We start from the raw sequence: 19,962 nt of genomic DNA, 5'->3' as shown, positions 1-19,962 counted from the left end.
CAAAAGCCACGATAATGGATGAAATCCCCAAAGGAATGCGTATACACGAAATGAGGACTAAGGATGAAGCCAATGTCACATCCATATCAACATTTAGAAGTTGGGCTGATGAGAAGGATCTAGCAAGAGGGAATGAAAGAAAACAGAGGCAGGACAAAAACCAGGCAATTACAATGCCTGAAAACTAAGTAAGCAAAGTGCTTCCAGAAGGAGAATGATCGATTGTGTCAAATGCTGCTGGCAGGCTAAACAAAGTAAAGACCAAGTAAGGAATATGAGATTTTGCAACACAGGTGTCAGGGGTGATCCTGAGAAAAATTGTTTTAGTTGAAGTGGTAGGGGCAAAATCCTGACTGGAGTGAGTTCAATAAAGAATGGGGTGCAAGACACCAGAAGCAGCTCTATCAGAGAATTTTACTCTAGGAGGAAGAAAGAGGGGTTCCTGGCTGGTTCAGTCGGTAGAACATGGGACCTCTGATCTTGGGGTTGGGAGTTCAAGCCCACAGTGGGTATAGACCTTACTTTAAAAAAAAAAAAAAAGTTAGAAAAAAACAGAGCAGTAGATGGAGGAGAAAGGATCAAGAGAAAGCTCGTTTTCAAGATGGGAAAAAAAAAAAAAAACATGTCTATGTTACTGGGAATGATCTGGTACAGGACAGATGGATGCAAAACTGATTTACCAGACTCCCAATGGTCAAAACTGAATGTGTAGTAAGTAAGAGCAAGAGTACGGACCAGTCATCACATGCTGTCTCTAACAAGCTCCACCGGATGGCCAGATTTAAGTAGAGCGAATTGCTCTTTTTTACATTTTCAGTTATTTACTACCAAAGTTGTCATGGTATTTTCAAAATGCTTTCATAAGAAACATATATAAAAACAAAAGATAGCTTGTAAGGAAACATCAATAAAATTTCTTAACCTGGGGTCTAAGAACTGTTTTTTTTTTTGGGGGGGGGGGTCTAAAAACTGTTGAGGGTTTATGGGTAGCCTTTAAGAATCCATAAATTCAGGGATCCCTGGGTGGCTCAGCGGTTTAGCATCTGCCTTTGGCCCAGGGCGCAATCCTGGAGTCCCGGGATCGAGTCCCACGTCAGGCTCCCAGCATGGGCCTACTTCTCTCTCCTCCTGTGTCTCTGCCTCTCTATGTCTATCATAAGTAAATAAATCTTTTTTTTTAAAGAACCTATAAATTCTATTATTTTTTTAAACTTTATTTCTTCATTTTGATAAACATTTTATTTTTTTAATAAATTTCTATTTTTTTTAAAGATTTTATTTATTTACTCATGAGAGACACACACACACACAGAGAGAGAGAGAGAGAGAGAGAGAGACAGGCAGAAACATAGCAGAGGGAGAAGCAGGCTCTCTGCGAGGACCCCGATGTGGGACTCGATCCCAGATCCTAGAATCATGCCCTGGGCCAAAGGCAGCCGCTCAACCGCTGAGCCACCCAGGCGTCCCTTGATAAATATTTTAAATCAGTTTACCAGTTTAGGACCCTAATGGTACTCAATTTAAACTTGGAATGACTTAGGATATCAGACAGAGCACCACATCTTTAAACTTACATATTCTCAGTAGTAAAAATAATAATAATAACAACAATAATAATAATAACCCAAATTGCTAAATGCATAGAAAAGCTGAAAAGATAGAAGCCTAAAGATTTAAAAGCCCCTCCCCGCCCAAAACAAAGTCTTGCTAAAAATAAGCTACACGGTTGCTCCAAACAAAAAAAGCCCCAAAGCCCCATAGATGACAGGGAAACTTTTGCAGATCTACTTATGTCACCAGTGCAAAAGGATATAGTTGTTATCTACTATAAAACTCTTTAAAAAGGTTTATTTGGGATACAACTTTGTACCAGTAAGAACTCACTAGAGTAAATAAAAATAGGGACGCCTGGGTGGCTCAGCAGTTGAGCGTCTGCCTTTGGCTCAGGGTGTGATCTCAGTTTGGAGATCGAGTCCCACATCGGGTTCCATGTGAGGAGCCTGCTTCTCCCTCTGCCTGTGTCTCTGCCTCTCTCTGTGTCTCTCATGAATACATAAATGAAATCTTAAAAAAAAAAAAAAAAACAACAGATGACTGTTCTATGCAATGGAATATGATTCAGCACTAAGAAGGAATGAATTACTGAAATCTACTATAACGCGGACAAACCTCAAAACATTATGCCAAATTAGAAGTATCAGACACAAAAGATCACACTCTGTATGATCCCGTTTATATGAAACATCTAGAGACAGAGAGTAGAGTAGTAGTTGCCTAGGGTGATGAGGGGGAGTAATGACTGACTGATAATGGGTATAGGGTTTCTTTTTCAGGTGATATAAATGTTATAAAATTAGATTATGGTGCTGGTTGTACACACTCGTGAAAATATTGTTGACCCGGGGTGTCTGGGTGGCTCAGTTGGTTAAGCATCTGCCTTATACTCAGGTCATGATCCTGGGGTCCTGGGATGCAGCCCCATATGGGTAGGGTGGAGTGGGGGTGAGGGTGGGAGGTGGTGTCCTGCTCAGTGGGAAACGTGCTTCTGTCCCTCACCATGCTCCTGCTCTGTCTCTCAAACTCTCTCTCAAATAAAATCTTCAAAAAAACAAAAACAAAAAAAGAAAATACAGTTGACCCTGAACATATGTTTGAACTGTGCAGATCCACCTACATATAGATTTTTTTCCAATAACTACAGTTACATTATTATACATGTATTTTCCTTATAATTTTCTCAATAACATTTTCTTTTCTCTAGCTTGCTTTATTGTAAGAATACAGTATATAATATATATAACTTAAAAAATATGTGTTGTTTATGTTATCAGCAAGGCTTCAGGTCAATCAGGATGTTAGTTAAGTTTTAGGGGAGTCAAAACTTATATACAAATTTTCAACAGCATGGGGGAAGGGGTCAGCACCCCTAACCTCCACATTTTTCAAGGGCCAACTGTAACACTAAAAACAATTGAATTATACATTTTAAACAGGTGACCTTTATGATATATAAATTATATCTCAATGAGGCTATTAAAAAAATAGAGGTCTGCTGTCCAGGTCTCCAAACACACCACAAAACAATGGTAAATAGAGCTCTTTGTAAATCCCCAGAACTAAAAAAGACAAACCAACTGATAATCCATCAGCTTCTGTATCAAGTAACTGTACTACATTAATAGTTTCCAAAGATATTGCTAAAATGACAATTAATCAGAATATTCTTAGACTACTTTTTGAAGGAGATTAAGAATAAAATCCTTCCAGAAATTCCTATTAATATACTTCAGTTTCCTTCTTTTGTATCTTGAAAATTAAACATATCAGGAGATGGATAAAATAATGTCCCTTCCCAATAACCTACCCCTCCCATTTTTGAATATGGGACCATGAACAAACCTGTAGAGGCAAAACTTTAAGCTTAGTAAGTGCATGCTAACTACATACCATAATTTGCTCCTTAGACTTCTAGTTATTTCCTATCTAGATTAGAACATTTTAAATTCAACCTTTTGCTTTATCTAATCACATACATGTTTCTGGAGTACTAGTTTCACCTCACATAAAAAAGAAACAGACCACAGACTGGAAAAAACAACATTCTCATCCAAAACAACATTAATAACAGAGGATCAAGTAGTAAAAAATTCAAAGAATTTTTTGCAATTTACATAGAACTCAGGCTAATTCATCTTTATTTTTTAAGTTTTTAAATTTTTTGCTAACTTATTGTTAGCTTTATTTTCTTAAAAGATTTTATTTGAGAGAGAGCGCAAGTGCTGGAGTTGGGGGGAGGGGCAGAGGGAGAGAGAGAAGCAGACCCCCTGCAGAACAGGGAGCCCAATGTGATGGGGTGGGGGGGTTCAGGACCCCAGGACCATGAACAAAGCCAAAGGCAGGCACTTAAACTGAGCCACCAGGCACTCCTAATTTATCTTTATAGTGGGACCATGGGATTCAGTTCTACCCAAATCAACATATGAAGAACCAGCATAAATAGTTAAAATGGACTCTCTTTTATAATGGAATGAGGAAGAAAGTAAGGATGTGGTTATAAACACCATTCATTCAGTGAAATGAGGAAGTGGCAACATTATATTTGCATTTTATGATCCTAAGCAAGCACTTTCCCTCATCTCTCCCAGTGTAACACCTTAAAATTTGCATATTCCTCTCACTACATTTAATCCAGCAACAGAAAACAAACATGCTCTATCACAAGACTGAGTGAGCTTCCTTCCCTCTGAAAGCTGAATTTTTATAAGAAAATGGTAGAATTCAGCTGGCTTAACTGTTAATGTTATCTACTGTGAAAATCCTATTGAAATGAATTTGAATAAAATAGTCTTCTAAACAAACTGTAGAAGCAAATATCCCCCAATATCCCACATATTTCCTCCTATTACTTCCTCCGAGAATTATTTCCTGATTAACTAGATGCTACTCAGTTCTGTATCTGCCACAATTCAAACACTATTTACCTGTAGAGAGCTTTGCAAAGACCTGTTAGATTTGAAGAGTTATGTTTTCTCAACAACTTTAGAAGCTACTTAAGAATAAAATCCATGTTCCATACTTGAACACAAAAGTCAAGAACACAGGCAGCCCCAATAACTCAGGAATCAATTCACCTTCTGGAAGCATAAAACAAGTTCCGACATAACATACTCTTTAATAAAGTAATTTGGATGCAACTCCATTGTTTCATTCATTCTTCATCCCACTTTGACAGAACACCAGCTATGAAAACTCTCCTGTCACACCCCTGCTCAAAAACTGCCCAGACTCCTCACTGCCTGCCAAACTTCTTCATCTGACATTCAAAACACAATCTTTCATACACCTACATTCCAGGTTCTCCCAAACATCCCTAATGCCTTTGCCTACACTATCCCCTCAGCCAGGAATGCTCTCCACATCACAATTAGCACCCCTGGCTCCCACCTTCCCATGTTAGTAGGTCTCTACAGTGTGTCCACACTAGGAGAGGTCCCTATAAATAAGGATTTTCTAATTTGAATATGTGAATAAAATTTTAGTTCCCATCAGTCACAACCACCATCAACTCAGTCTGACAGGAAGACTGGCCTGTAAACCAGTAACTGTAATTCCATACAACCCCATAAGCATACAGTAACCTATAACTTATAATAAGTAAGCCATACCTGAGAGATGACAAAATCAACATACTGTTGATACACTCTAGCCACAGAGTCTATTTGGGATGTACAAGGGTAGAAAAATAAGAGAAGCAAAAAATTTCAATGATGAAAACTAGTTTGGCCTACTGGACCAAGTTCTGAATACAGGGCTTTGCTTGCGTTTGGTATTCAAGAAATACCTTCTTGATGAGACAGCTTGTAGGTATTTCAGGGCAATAAGAAAGAGGACCAACTTGTGGTGCTGGGGCTGGGGCTGGGGCTGGAAAGGGTACAGAATGGCTGAGATGAGAGAGAAGAGAGCCTGGATTCTGGGTTCTCCAAGAACCAGAATCTTTGATTCCCACACTGACTGGTTTTGGCTTTCTAGCAAAGGACCTTGAACAAGGTCTTTTCTTTCCCCATGTTTTCTAGATGCTCCCTTCTCTCCCATAGGACCACCATCCATTCCAGTATCTAATGGCTCCTCTCTCAGTGGTGACCTTACTGCCACCAAGCCTGCCTCTCTAACACCCCACAAAAATGAGAGGTATTATGGACCAAAAAAACTTCTGAAGCCCTTCTTTAGTGTATTCCTTGGGCTAAAAGATAACCTCTCCATACTTCACATGCCAAGAACAAACAAGTTTGTTTTTAGAAAAACCAGGCATTTCACTATAATTTTATTTATTCTTGAGAACAGAATGTATACTGTACAGACTCTAGAGGTGCAAAGGAGTATACAGAAAAAAGCGAAGTGAGGTTCCACGCCCCCCCACCCCAAGACAACTATTACCATCTCTGTTTATAATTACTAAAACAAGACTGATTTTTGCCTTTTTTTTTTTTTTCCATGAACAGAGAGCTCAGCCATATTTTGTTTTCAGGCTTGTTTGGGGAAAGGAGCTGATCTGTGAGCCAAACATCTATATATCATGCGTCTATAATAAAACACATCATGAGTTCTCCAGAACTTTTTTTATCTTCTCAGAAGATCAGAGCCAGAACTTAGGATATAGCACAATACCACAAAATAAAGAACATGGCTTCTGGCATTTGACAGACCCATGTCTGTATCCCAGCTCTGACACTAAGCAACTCAGGAAATGTTATTTTAACTTGTGAATTTTCGCTTTCTCATTCATCAAACAGGAATAGACTCTTGTGACAATTAAATTAGAAATATGTTCAATGTGGGGGCATCGGGGTGGCTCAGTTGGGCTCAGCCCAACTCTTAGTTTTGGCTCAGGTCATGACCTCCAGGTCCTGGGACAGAGTCCAATAACCCCCACAAAGGGCTCTGTGCTCAGCAGGGGGTCTGCTTGAGATTCTCTTCCTCCCTCTCCCTCTGCCCCTCCTCTCCTCAGTGCACATGCATGAGCACACAATAAATAAATCTTTAAAATAAATAAATCTTTAAAAAATAAAAAAATAAAGAAGTATGTTAAATGCTTTGATTTCTCCATGCCTTAATCTTGTTTTCCACTTTCTTTGTGAAATGCTTTCATTTAACTGCATCTGGAATATTTTTATTTTAAGATGTATCCAAATTTCTAAAAAAAAAAAAAGAGAGAATACCAGAATGTCTATAAAAGGCTTCCGTTTACAGAATCAAAGACTCTTAATAATTACCTGTTGTTCTTTTCTTTCTGTTGCATGATGACACTTTTCAATTCTCCAATGCCTTAAGAAATCTCGAAGATATCCAAAGAGAGTGAGTACACCATATCCCACATAAGTAAGCACAGCGACCAGCATTGGTGTTTCTTCAAAAGCTTCATTAAATGGTCTCTTGTAAAGTCCTCCATTTTGTGTAACATGATGGATCTAAAAAGGAAGTTAAAAACATTTATTCCGATCCCAAGAAAAAGGTTACTACTTAAAATCTAATTCCTAACAGATGTATATAACTTCAGAATTCTCTAATAGTCAAAAAAATCCACTAAGATCTAAACAAGGCATAATTAAAAAAAAAAAAAACAGAAATCTTATATAAAACAAAACAAAAACACAGAAATCTTTTAAGTTAGGGATGCCTGGGCTCAGTGGTGAGTGTCTGCCTTCGGCTAAGAAGGCTAAGGGTGTGATCCCGGAGTTCCCCATCAGGCTCTCTACAGGGAGCCTGCTTCTCCCTCTGCCTCTGTCTCTGCCGTTGTGTCTCTCATGAATAAATAAATACATAATCTTAAAAAGGAAAAAGAAATATTATAAGTTATATCTATACTTTATATAAACTGCAAAGAAAAACAGAAGGAAATACCTAAGAACAATGCTTAACATTCATTTCTATCATTATTTGGTTTTATGAAACAGATCCTGAAACACTATAGTTGGAGAATATATAATTTCCTTTGTTCTAATAAAGCAAATAAAAAAATGAATGAAGAAAAAAAAAAAAAATGAATGAAGAAAAGCCAAAAAAAAAAAAATTTTAAAAAAAGGGGGGGTGCAGCCTGGGTGGCTCAGCAGTTTAGTGCAGCCTTCAACCCAGGGTGTGATCCTGGAGTCCCAGGATCAAGTCCCACGTCGTCGGGCTCCCTGCGTGGAGCCTGCTTCTCCCTCTGCCTGTGTCTCTGCCTCTCTCTCTCTCTCTCTCTCTCTCTCTCTCTGGCTCTCATGAATGAATAAATTTTAAAAATCTTAAAAAAAAAAATAGAATTAAAAAAAAAAGCCTATCTTGAGAAGTATTAAATTAGCTTACAAATGAAGTAGCAAAAGTGAATCAGTCCTAGGATAAACTAAAATATTTGTTTTGCTATACAGTTTTTTTTTTCCTGCTCTATAGTCTTAAAGCTACCAGCCCTTGTATGCCAAATAATAACCAGCACCAGGCCCCATGGAAATATGTGGTTTATTAACAGCCTTTGTTGTGGTAACACAAATAAATTATGCGCAAAAGTAAAATGCTTGCGTAAGAGTGGTCCAGCACTCTACAGAAGTAGAAAGTGGCATGCAACATAAGAAGAAAAACAGTTAAGAGTGATCAGTAACTGTCATGAAATCGTTCTGTCCCCCTTCATCTTGCCTTAAGTATCCATTTCCACTCTAAGATTATCCCTGATTTCATCCTTCGGATACCTGAATATACAGCCATACTGCACTTTTGATCTCATAGTTTAAAGCTCTCTATGTTTTGGCCAATCTTAATGGAAATCTTGTTTTATAGAAAAATCTCATCAGAGAAGTTTGTGTAATAACTTTAATCTTAACTTTGAAACAGCCAACTGCAGTGAGGATGCTCATTCACAATTTACTAGGAATACATTTTCAATTTGAGCACTGCACTAGAGTTATGAAAAGCCCCAAAAGAATAAGATTCCTTCCTGGCCTCTCAGACAACTTGATCCAAAAGTTAAATATATTTTTTAATATTATATCCCAATAATATTACTTTTGGGAAAGCTACCTGAATACTGCAAGTTAGAACAGCTGGAAAAGAAAGTTATTCTTGACAAAGGAAAGGGTTTCTTTCAGATAGGCATGATACTTGGAATCTGTTGGCACTGCTTCAATTTGATGAGCTAAAGAACTCCTGAAAACTATTTGTAAAATTGATGTAGGTCTTCAACAATTTCTTACTCAAAGGAATAGAAGTCTGTATCAATGTTTACTACTTAAACTTTTATGCATGAGCAAGGCTGCAATGTGTTTAGAACAGAATAGCTAGAAATGAGCCAATAACTGAAGATGAGAGATTGTTTAAAAATTAGCAATACAGCATATACACAAGCTATTAAGCTGGACAAAACAAAATCAGACACTAAAAACACAACAAAAATAATATTCTGATCATCTCTTTAAAACACTATTATAAAAAAAAAACATTATCTAAAAGAACACTGTATTTAATTCCAGTAACCAACTCTCTTTAGCTCTGAAATTGTTTTCTCTCAATAGAACATACTAATAAAAAGGCAATTTTCAGAGCTCTAAGTTTCTAACAAACGTGTGACAGATTTATATGTCAGGAATGCTGTGGGTGGATCTCTTTAAAAGATATCCGCCTTGATCTGAGACACACCCAAACCAGCACAACCAAGTATTTTCATATAGTTGGCTGGACTGTCTAGGAAGGAGGAAGTTAAATCATTAGTTTGCTTTTAAATATTGTGATTCTTTCGCAGTGTCACTCTAAATTAATTGCATTTTAAGGAACTGAGACTCAACTATGAAATAACTTTTGGAAAAGAGTCTCAGTCAAAACACAGGTGACTCTGATCATTCAGGGTGAGAAATGTATAGGCCAACTGATATGCAAATCTGATAGTTGACAAAGTCTTAGAATTCAGAGAGAAGAAAATCACTTGTTACTCAACCACTGATGCCAAATTTTATTTCTGACATGATTCAAATAAAAATAATAGTATCACCATCTTATACATGTATAATGTTCCAGAAGGGAAAGCACCAGGCTTACTTTGCTCATTATCCTACACCTAGCACTCAGGATAGTATTAAGTGCTAACAGATAGTAAATACTCATAATGTTTCCTTTTAATACTATTAGTATCACAGAAAGCGGTACCTTATAGGAGCTCAATAAGTATTTGTTGAATGAATGAAAATACACAGTATGCTTTTTGCTCTTTCAACAGTAAGTACCCTGTAACAGAGGGCTTAAACAAGTTAGAGTAATTACACAATTAATAGTAGGACATTTCTAGAACCCACATCTAATACCTTTGACCCAAAAGTAATAATAATAATACCTTTGACTCAACTACATTGGAGATCTAATTAACACTAAACAAAACATAGGCTACAAACTCTTTCAGTGTATTTCATATCTTGGATTCACCGAGCAAGAGGGCTCTTAAGAGGCCTTTCATTCATTCTAAGAATTAGTGTCAACCAGGCAATCAAGAAAAATATTAGCTTATCATTCTCTCCAAGTTAAAAAAAAGTTGTCAGTTTGCTCACATTAAACAGACAAGAGTGTAATGGTGCTAGTATTATTAATCAAGGGAATATTTAAATACTCCAAAGACCAAGATATGTTAGCTTGAAAAGTAATTTTTTTTTCAAGAAAATGCAAAAGAGGGGATCCCCGGGTGGCGCAGCGGTTTGGCGCCTGCCTTTGGCCCAGGGTGCGATCCTGGAGACCTGGGATTGAATCCCACATCGGGCTCCCGGTGCATGGAGCCTGCTTCTCCCTCTGCCTATGTCTCTGCCTCTCTCTTTCTCTCTCTGTGACTATCATAAATAAATAAAAATTTTTAAAAAATGCAAAAGAAAAAAAGGCTAAAGAAATTTTTTTGCAGTCAAGATTAAAAAGCACATCAGCACAAAACACATTACAAGAAGGGGGGGGCGGTAATCAAACTAATAAGACATTCGGTTCACATGCCTGTAGGCTGTCCACCATACATGAAACATCCAGAAAAAAAGACTCTTAACTAAAGCAATAATGGAAAGGTATAATCAAGAAAACCATAAACATAACACATATGTACTAAAAATCATCTGGAAGGAGACACAAAGATCAGAGTGGGGAGCAGAATGGAGGTAGAATGCCTACTTCTTACTTATAACCCTCTGAACCAATTTGATTTTTCATTTTTAAAAGAGCACACATTACTGAATTTTCATTTATCATTTTGTTTTAAAAATGTTTAAACTGAATTTTCTCACTGATTTTATTCACTATTTGGACTAAAACACAGTTAATAAAAGCAACATATGCCTCTTATCATAACCTCAGGTCTCTACAGCCTCTCTAGAGAATTTTTTCATCTATTTGCTAGCTCTCAAACAGACTGTAAATGCTGGTAAGTGTGTACAGATCTACACGTCAATTCCAAATTTTCCTCAGAACTCCAAATTTACGTTTCTGCTTGCCACCTATAAGTTCCATTTGGACATCCCAAATCAACAAGTCTAAAGCTGACCTTCTCTCACCATCTTAACTCCTCCCTTAATTAAAACCAGATTATCTTCCTGTATTACCCACCTGGTTGGCAACATCATCACCCAGTCTACCCAGTCTCCCAAGTTTGGAGTCATCTTTAACCCCACCTCATTTTTGGACTTCATTCTAGAACCAGTAATGAATTTCTGTGCCTTAGTTCAAGACCTCATTTTGGGGCACCAGGAATTTATTTTTTATTTTATTTTTTATTTTTTGGCACCAGGAATTTAAAGGAGGCTGGAAATGTTCTACATCTTGAGACAGGTACTGGAGACATAGTACACACACAGGTAAAAAGTCACGGAGCATGATATATTTTATGCACTTACCTGAATATGTTACTCATCAATTTTTAAAAAAAAACCTCTCAGTGCCTCTTCCTTCATTGGACCATTGCAATACCCTCCTCTTCCTGCCTGGTCTCCCTGCCACCAAGACACTCCCCACACCCGTTATATTTCTAGTCACATCAAACTTCTTGCCACAATCTTTCCAACAAGAATCCTCTCCTAGAAGGAGTGCAAATCTTCTAACAGTAATAAGGCAATAATAAATAATGTCCACTGTGAAAAGTCAAGAAAAAATAAACACTTTAGAATGTGGAGGTAAACACCAAAAAGAAGATGGAAAAAAGAGTAGAAGAGAGCAAGAGATTACTATATATTTCATAACAAGTCTTGTAGAACCACCTGATGCTTGAAACTGTGTGCTACATACAGGCTATTAGGAATTCTTAGATCCTACAAGGCTAGACCACAGAGCTATTTGGCTGTGAATGTGTGTTATTTTCAAGATAAGAAAGAGTAATTCCAAAGACAATCTAGAGATCATCAGGATACCCTTCTCACTTTCAAAGGTGGCAGGACCATCACTTCAGATAGAATCAATAGACAGGTGCCTTGGAAAGGCAGCCTGAAGCATAGAGGGTGGAGGAAAGCGATCCCCATCCCAAAGGATCCAGACGGCATAGCATCAAACCAAAAAGGATTATTCTTGAGCCTTAAGAGCTCACGGAATTTGCCGTGTTAAATTTTGGACTTGGTTGGGACCCATCACCCCTTTCTTCTTTCTGATTTCTCCCTTTTGGAATGGGAATATCTGTCCTCTGCCTGTCCCACCATAATATTTTGGATGCACAAAACTTACATGGCTTCACAAGCTCACAGCTGGAGAGGAACTGTCTCAGGCTATATTGTATCTTGAGTTTCACTCGTATCAGATGTAGATGATATTTATTTTTTTTTTTTAATTTTTTATTTATTTATGATAGTCACAGAGAGAGAGAGAGGCAGAGACACAGGCAGAGGGAGAAGCAGGCTCCATGCACCGGGAGCCCGACGTGGGATTCGATCCCAGGTCTCCAGGATCGCGCCCTGGGCCAAAGGCAAGCGCCGAACCACTGCGCCACCCAGGGATCCCCTGTAGATGATATTTAAATAAGACTTCAGACTATATAGACTTTATAGAGCTGATGCCAGAATGAGTTAAGACTTTTGAAGTCATTAAGGTAGACTGAATGTATTTTGTGTCCAAGAAGAGCATGATTTTAGGGGGATCATGGGCAGAATGTTATAGGCTGAATGTTTGTCTCCCCACCCCCCCGCCCCCAATCATTCATTTATTGAAGCTCTAAAGTTCCAGTGTGATGGTATTTCAAAGCAGGGCCTTTGGGAGGTAATTAGATTTACATTAGGTCATGAGGGTGGGCCCCATAAAGTGATTAGTGCCCATAAGAGAAGGCAGAGATCTCCACTGAAGAATGGCCCTGTGAACACACTATGAGAAAGTGGCTATCTATAAGCCAGGAAGAATGCCCTCACCAAGAACTCAATCTTCCAGCAAAGTGATCTTGGACTTCCCGAACTGTGACAAATATTGGTTGTTTATGCCACCTCATCTGTGGTTATTTTGTTATAGCAGCCCAAACTGACTAAGACAAAAGGTAAAGGGAAATCATGTATACAACCTATTCTCAATTGGTTAAGGAAAAAGTAATTGTGTGTGTGTGTGTGTGTGTGTGTGTGTGTGTGTAGAAACAATGATAGAGAATTTTCTTCATGAACCATTTGAATCAGGGGCAGTTATGATATATCTTTATACTTCAGTATGTTTCTCTTAACTATGAAACAATTATCAAAATCAGGAAACTGAGAGAATACTAATATTTAGAATACTAATATTTACCAACTTGCCAATTGTCCTAATAATGTCTTTATAGCAAAAAAAAAAAAAAAAAAAAAGTCCTAGATCATGTGTTGCACTTTCTACTTTCAGAACAGAAAAAAGGGTAAGTTTTGATTACACTGTAAACTGACATATATGGAATGATCCTGAGCAGAGGTTTTGAGAATTCCATGAAAGAACATAAGTATCTATGTAACGATGCAATAATGGGGAAGTAAGTGCAAAACAAAAGCACACACTTCTGATAGGAATACAAAAATCACATAAACATGATTTTATAAGCAAATAGACATTTCCACTCAATGTGACCATAGTGTGACAGAACCTGTCCACCTGGTGGTTAGTTTGGAACATTTAAAAAAAAGTTATTGTCCAGTATGACCACCCATTATTCTTTGGCAAATCAAAGGACTGTCATCACGCCATTTCTGTTAAATGAACCCCATTCACTTCCAGTGGTATATTCTGTTGTTCCTTAAACTTAGTTCTGCTGAAAGGCTTTTTCTTGGAATTTTACTGAAATGTACTAGTCTCTCCCTACTACATACCACACATACTAAAGAAAATAGCTTGGAGCTTTGCCCCAGTCACAGAAGCTATTCCACACCTGAACATATAGTTGGCCGAGCATGGTTTATCTTACTCTGTTAAGCCACTGGATTTGGCAGTTCAGAAATCACTGGTAACATTTGAGGAGTTTAAATTAGATACACCTTATGCCACACTCTGAACGTGTTATTTCCAGAAGTGTCCTCTTTGTTCCCACAGGCAACTTTTGAAAAATAGGGAGTCCTCCCCCCTTTTGCAATCAGGATAAATTCTCCAGTTTGGTCAATAAGCATCTCATATGGGATGGACTGAAAAGTGCTTCCAAAGCTAGTTGTAAAGCAAACATATTTTCCTAATTACTATTTTCCTAATTGAAAACTCAAAACTGGAGATGCCCAAGCATATACACACTGGCACATTTTCAGTTCAGTGGCCTCCCGTGCACTCAGGCAGTAAGATTCTGCCCCAGAGTTACCGTTCTCCCTTGCCACCCACATCTCCTCTGCAGCACTTCCCGATCTCCAGATAAGCATCATGGCATAACAGACAGATGTAATAGTCAAGAGATCTGAGTATGAGAGCAGCTCTGCCACACATGCTTCTCCTTTATCTGCGCTCTCTTCCACCTCTGACGTGTTCTGGGCCTGCAACACCATGCCCTCCACACTGCTTCTGTAGTGGACACCAACTGAGAAGCAACCTGATTTGCATCAATTTCCCTTCTCTGTGGATAATCTCTGATACATGGGGTGGGTAGGCTCCTGGTGGTCACATATGTGCAGTAGGACTCTATTCCTGGATCCTGGCTGACTGACACAGGGATAAGCACCTATGTTAAAATGAACCTAACAACCCCATCTCATGGGGCTTTATGATTTCAATAGGTTAAGAGTCTGAAGCACATGCAACCTCTAATATCCCAGAGAAAAGGTCCGTGAACTCCTGTTGCTGAGGTCCCAAGTACTGTGCTATTTCCTGTCTGACTCTCCTAAACTGTTCATCATTTCCACCCCACTCTCTCCTTTATTTTTTGCATGCCTATCATCCTTGCAATAATTCACCTTTTTGTTTAGTTAGAATCAGTTTCTGTTGCTATCAACTGAAAGAAATTTATTTCTTTTTTCTTTAAAGATTTTATGTATTTATTTGAGAGACAGAGAGAGCACAAGTTGGGGGAAGTACAAAGGGACAAGCAGATTCCCTGCTGAGCACAAAGCCCTGTCTTGGGGCTCCATCCCAGGACCCTAAGGATCATGACTAAGCTGAAGTCAGATGTTTAAATGAATGAGCCACCTAGGAGCCCCTCAAATGAAAGAAATTTAACAGATACATATTCCATGTTAAAATCTCTTAGAACTTCTTTTGTTCACTTACTAACTGGGTATTTATGTTAACAGGGCCTATAGACTTTTAGAGCTTCAGTAAAACTTTTAAATATGGTTCCCAACTCTGCCAAGTTAGTGCATTTGGGATATTTTTCACTTTTATTCTAGGATAAGGGTTGCCTAGTTCAAAATTATAAGGTGGTACTTCCTTATACTGAAGGACATGAGATTCTCACTGCTTACTATAACTAAGTTCCTTCCAGGTTCTCATTAATACACATGATTATAGGCCAAAAAAGGAAAACAAAAATCAGAACTAGTATTATTTAAAAGGGCAACAGAAGACCACAGATCAAAATTCAGACAATATTTGTCTGCTAACTTTGCCTAACTGTGGAGAACATGCTCATCACCATTAAACAAGACTCTTCTATGGTAGAAAAATCATAAACCAAGGGGGGTGACAGATTATTTAATACAAGAGTTTTAAAAAATGAATTATTGAGAAAAAAAAAAAACAACCTCTGGTTAGAGCTTTTCCTCACACCATACTATGACAGAGACTGCTAACTGGCTCTCTGTGGACATTCTATCACCCCTTTAGTAATAGAATCCCTCAGTTTTAGCTAGGTCCATGCTAGAGTCTACATTTCCCAATCTCTCCAGCATCTAGGTAGCCAGCTACATGATGCAATTCTGGCCAATAGAAAGTGAACAGAAGGGACAGGTACTGAGGCTGAATTACAGCCTTTAAAACAGCAATTGCACTCTTTCTGCTTCTCTTTCTGCTTCTCTTTCTGCCAGTGGCTTGGAATGGAGCTGTGGCTGAAGACTGAAATGTGAATAAAAACAACATCCTAAAAGATTACAAAACAAAGATGATAGCTCATAACCTATCAAGTGCAACCAGTCAACCTTCAGACTTCATGGAGAGAAATAATTTCTATACCATCTGAACAACTTTATTTTTATGTCACAATTACAGCAATAAAAACAAAAAAAATTAAACACTTTTAGGTTAAAATTAATAGGTAGAGGCAAGCCATCAATTTTACAGAAGTAGATAAAACAACATAGATCACTCAAAATAAGAAATAATTTTAAAGACACTGAAGAGGGGCAGCCCCGGTGGCTCAGCGGTTTGGTGCTGCCTTCAGCCCAGGGCGTGATCCTGGAGACCCAGGATCAAGTCCCACATCGGGCTCCCTGCATGGGGCCTGCTTCTCCCTCTGCCTGTGTCTCTGCCTCTCTCTCTCTCTGTCTCTCATGAATAAATAAATAAAATATTTTTAAAAATAAAATAAAATAAAGACACTGAAGAACTGTCTTCCATGCAAAGCAAAGAAGGCAAGATAAACTAAAATCCCAGAGAGGGAAGAAACTTTTCTTAGGGAGCTGAAATTACTACTCATTTTCTCTCCTGGTCATATTTGGAGAATGTGAGCATGAATGATCATAACTGGGCTTGCCACAGGCAAGAGAACTCTGCCAAGGGATGCCTGGATGGCTCAGCGGTCGAGCGTCTGCCTTTGGCTCCGGGACTGACCCTGGAGTTCCAGGATCGAGTCCCACGTCGGGATCCCTACACGGAGCCTGCTTCTCCCTCTGCCTATGTCTCTGCCTCTCTTTCTGTGTCACTCATGGATAAATAAATAAAATCTTAAAAAGAAGAAGAAAGAAAAAAGAAGAAAGAAGAAGAAGAACTCTGCAAGAAAAAGAAAAACCAGTGGAACTTATGATAGCTCTATAGGATGGTGTGATAGATTAAATTCTAGCAGAGGCCTAGGTGCATGGCCAGTTTTCTGCACAGGACGCTTACAAAACGCTAGAGTAGCTGCAGAGCTGGACTAGAAGGTGACTTGAAATCAACCACAATCTTAAAATGCTTAGGAGATAAAGTCATACTAGAGGGAACTGCCTGCAATAAATGCTTGGATCCCATAAATTAGACAATCCTCCCCAGAGTGGATTGAATCTACTCAAAGCTTTAGCCCAGTCCCCACCCAGCTCCATTCCCAGTTAGATGGCAGGTGCTCAGCTCCACACAGTACCTAAGAACAAAAAGGTGAAAACAACATGGAATGGAGTCTCTGCAGATCTGTTATACATAGCGTCTAGTAATCAATCAAAAATGTCTGGACATTCCCTCCCTGCCCCCTGGTAACATGAGCATGATTGAAAACGAGAAAAGGCAAAGGACACAGCAGTCTACACATTTCCCTCTCATTACTGCAGTACTGCGAGCCCTAGGAAATCGCTTACAACTTGACCCCTCCCTCCACTTAATTTCACATGTCCAGAAATGGACATTCTTCCTGTTTAGTTTTTTAACATTCCAAAACAGCACAAATAACTTTCAGACATCAAAGCTGCCCCCAGGGGGATGCCTGGGTGGCTTAGTGGTTGAGCATCTGCCTTTGGCTCAGGGCATGATCCTGGGGTCCTGGGATCGCATCTCACATCGGGCTCCCCAAAGGGAGCCTGCTTCTCCCTCTGCCTATGTCTCTACCTCTCTCTGTGTCTCTCAAGAATGAATATATAAACTCTTAAAAAAAAAAAAAAAAGCTGCTCTTAGGAACCCAGAGCCCCCTTTCTACCAAGGACCTCAAAATCAGCATAATCATCTCATTCTTTTCAACAAATATTCCATCCCTATATGTCAAGGACTATACTCTGTATTTGAAAATACAAATAGGACAGGTGCCTAGGTATCTGAGTTGGTTAAGCATCTGCCTTCGGCTCAGGTCATGATCCTAGGGTCCTGGGATGGAGACCCATGTCAGGCTTCCTGCTCATGGAGAGCCTGCTTCTCCCTCTCCTCCCCACTCATGCTCTCTTTTCTCTAATAAATAAAATCTTAAAAAAGAAAATACAAATAAGAAAATCTGGGGGGCCTGGCTGGCTGAATCAGTGGAGTGTATGACTCTTGATCTTGGAGTTGAGTCTGAGTCCCATGTTGGGTGTAGAGATTACTGAAAAATAAAATCTTTAAAAAAAAAAAAAAAGATAATCCTTGTATTCAAGAATTCTTCAGGGTTTTGTCTTGTTTTTGTTTTTTAGTGAAAAAGGATGCAAAGATCAGCAAGTTTTTTAGATAAAAGAGAATAAGGAAACTATTTTAAATAACACTATCAAAGGGATTTATATTTAAATATGCAGGATAAAAAATACACACAAAGTGAGAAGCATTTCTTTTACAAGTGATTCTTACTCTTCCTCTTCACATGACTAAATGACAACACCAAAGAAAGAAGATTATGCAATTTCCTGTCATAAGAAAACTAAATTCAAAATTGGGATTAGAATCTAAGCCCTTACATTTTCCATTTATTGCCATTTCTTATAGTCATATTTCTAAGGGTTTTTTTTTTTTTAAGATTTTATTTATGTATTCATGAGAGGCAGAGACAGAGGCAGAGGGCAAACCAGGCTCCATGCAGGGAGCCCCATGCGGGACTCAAGGCTGGGTCTCCAGGATCATGCACCAGGCTAAAGACAGGTGCCAAACCACTCAGCCACCCAGGCATCCCTCCTTCACTGCTTTTAATTTATAGTAACTTAAACTAGTGAGGATGCACATATTCATATATTTATTTTCCTACCAAGTTCATTTTTTCCTATGAATTGACAGTTCCTATCTTTGGCCCATTTTCTCCTGGAGTACACACTTTCTTCTAATTTATCTCACTGATTTATACTAATCCTTTGTCAGTGATATGTAGCAAGTGTCTCCTCCTAGTCCGTGGCTTGTTTTTTCACTTTTGGCATCATTTTGCTCATGACATCATATGGTGCACAAGGTTCTGTTTTTTAAATAATAGTTTTATTGAAATATAATTAACAAATCATTAAATTTGTCCTTTCCAAGCATACAATTAAGTGGTTTTTATTATATTCACATAGTGCAACAATCACCACAACTTTAGAACACTTTCATCACCCCAAAAACAAACTCTACCCCTAGCCCTGGCAAACTCCTAGTCTACTTTGTGTCTCTATAGATTTATCTATCCTGGACATTTCATGTTAGTGGAATCATACAATATGAAGTCTTTTATATCTGGCTTTTTACACAACACGCAATGTTTCTTTCATCCATCTTGTAACATGTATCAGTACTTCATTCCTTTTTATTGCCAAATAATATTCCATGGTAAGCTTATACTGTATTTTATCTGTTCATCAATTTATGGACATTTGGATTGTTTCCACTTTTTGACTATTAGGAATAATGCTATCAACATTCATGTAGAAGTTTTTGTGTGTAGGTATGTTTCATTTCTCCAGGGAGTAGAAATACTCATACGGTAGCTTTAGGTTTAGCATTTTAGAAACTGTTTTCCAAAGTGCTATATCATTATATGATCCCACTAGCAATGTATAAGGGTTCCAATTTCTCCACATCCCCACCAACACTTGTTAATGGCTTTTTATCTTAACTATCCCAGTGGGTATGATGTGGTATCTCACTCACTGTGGTTTTGATTTGCATTTCCCTAATTGACTAATGACGCAGAGCATTCGTGGGCTTATTAGCCATCTGTGTATCTTCTTTGGAGAAATGTCTATTCAAATCCTTTGCTTGCAAATTGGATTGTCCTTTTTGTTGAGTTGTAAGAGTGCTTTATGTATTCTAGATAACAAGTCCCTTATCTCCTATATGATTTTCAAGTATTTTCTCCCATACTGTAGATTATCTTTTCATTCTCTTGATGGTATCCTTGAAATACGAAAGTACAGAAAATTACAAAAGTTCGTTGTGACCTACTCCAATTTTTTTTTAGTTGCTTATAGTTTTAGAGTCAGATCTAAAAAGCCACTATCTAATCAAAATTCAAAGATTTATACTTACATATTT

The 19,962-nt window shown here is 38.3% G+C and overlaps 1 protein-coding gene across 2 annotated transcripts in view; it reads right to left on the bottom strand.

The window, feature by feature from the left end:
* The window catches only part of SPTLC2 (serine palmitoyltransferase long chain base subunit 2), a 110,549-nt gene that overhangs the window by 78,565 nt on the left and 12,022 nt on the right, over positions 1-19,962 (bottom strand). For both annotated transcript variants that reach the window (XM_041758800.1, XM_041758801.1), the window contains exon 2: positions 6,771-6,965. In XM_041758800.1, coding sequence (XP_041614734.1) covers positions 6,771-6,965 — 195 coding nt within the window. The remainder of the gene's footprint in view (positions 1-6,770; positions 6,966-19,962) is intronic.

The sequence above is a fragment of the Vulpes lagopus genome, chromosome 6, assembly GCF_018345385.1.
Source record: "Vulpes lagopus strain Blue_001 chromosome 6, ASM1834538v1, whole genome shotgun sequence".
Classification (NCBI taxonomy): Eukaryota; Metazoa; Chordata; class Mammalia; order Carnivora; family Canidae; genus Vulpes; species Vulpes lagopus.
Note: the sequence above shows the minus strand (reverse complement) of the source record. Positions and strands in the feature narration are given on the sequence as shown.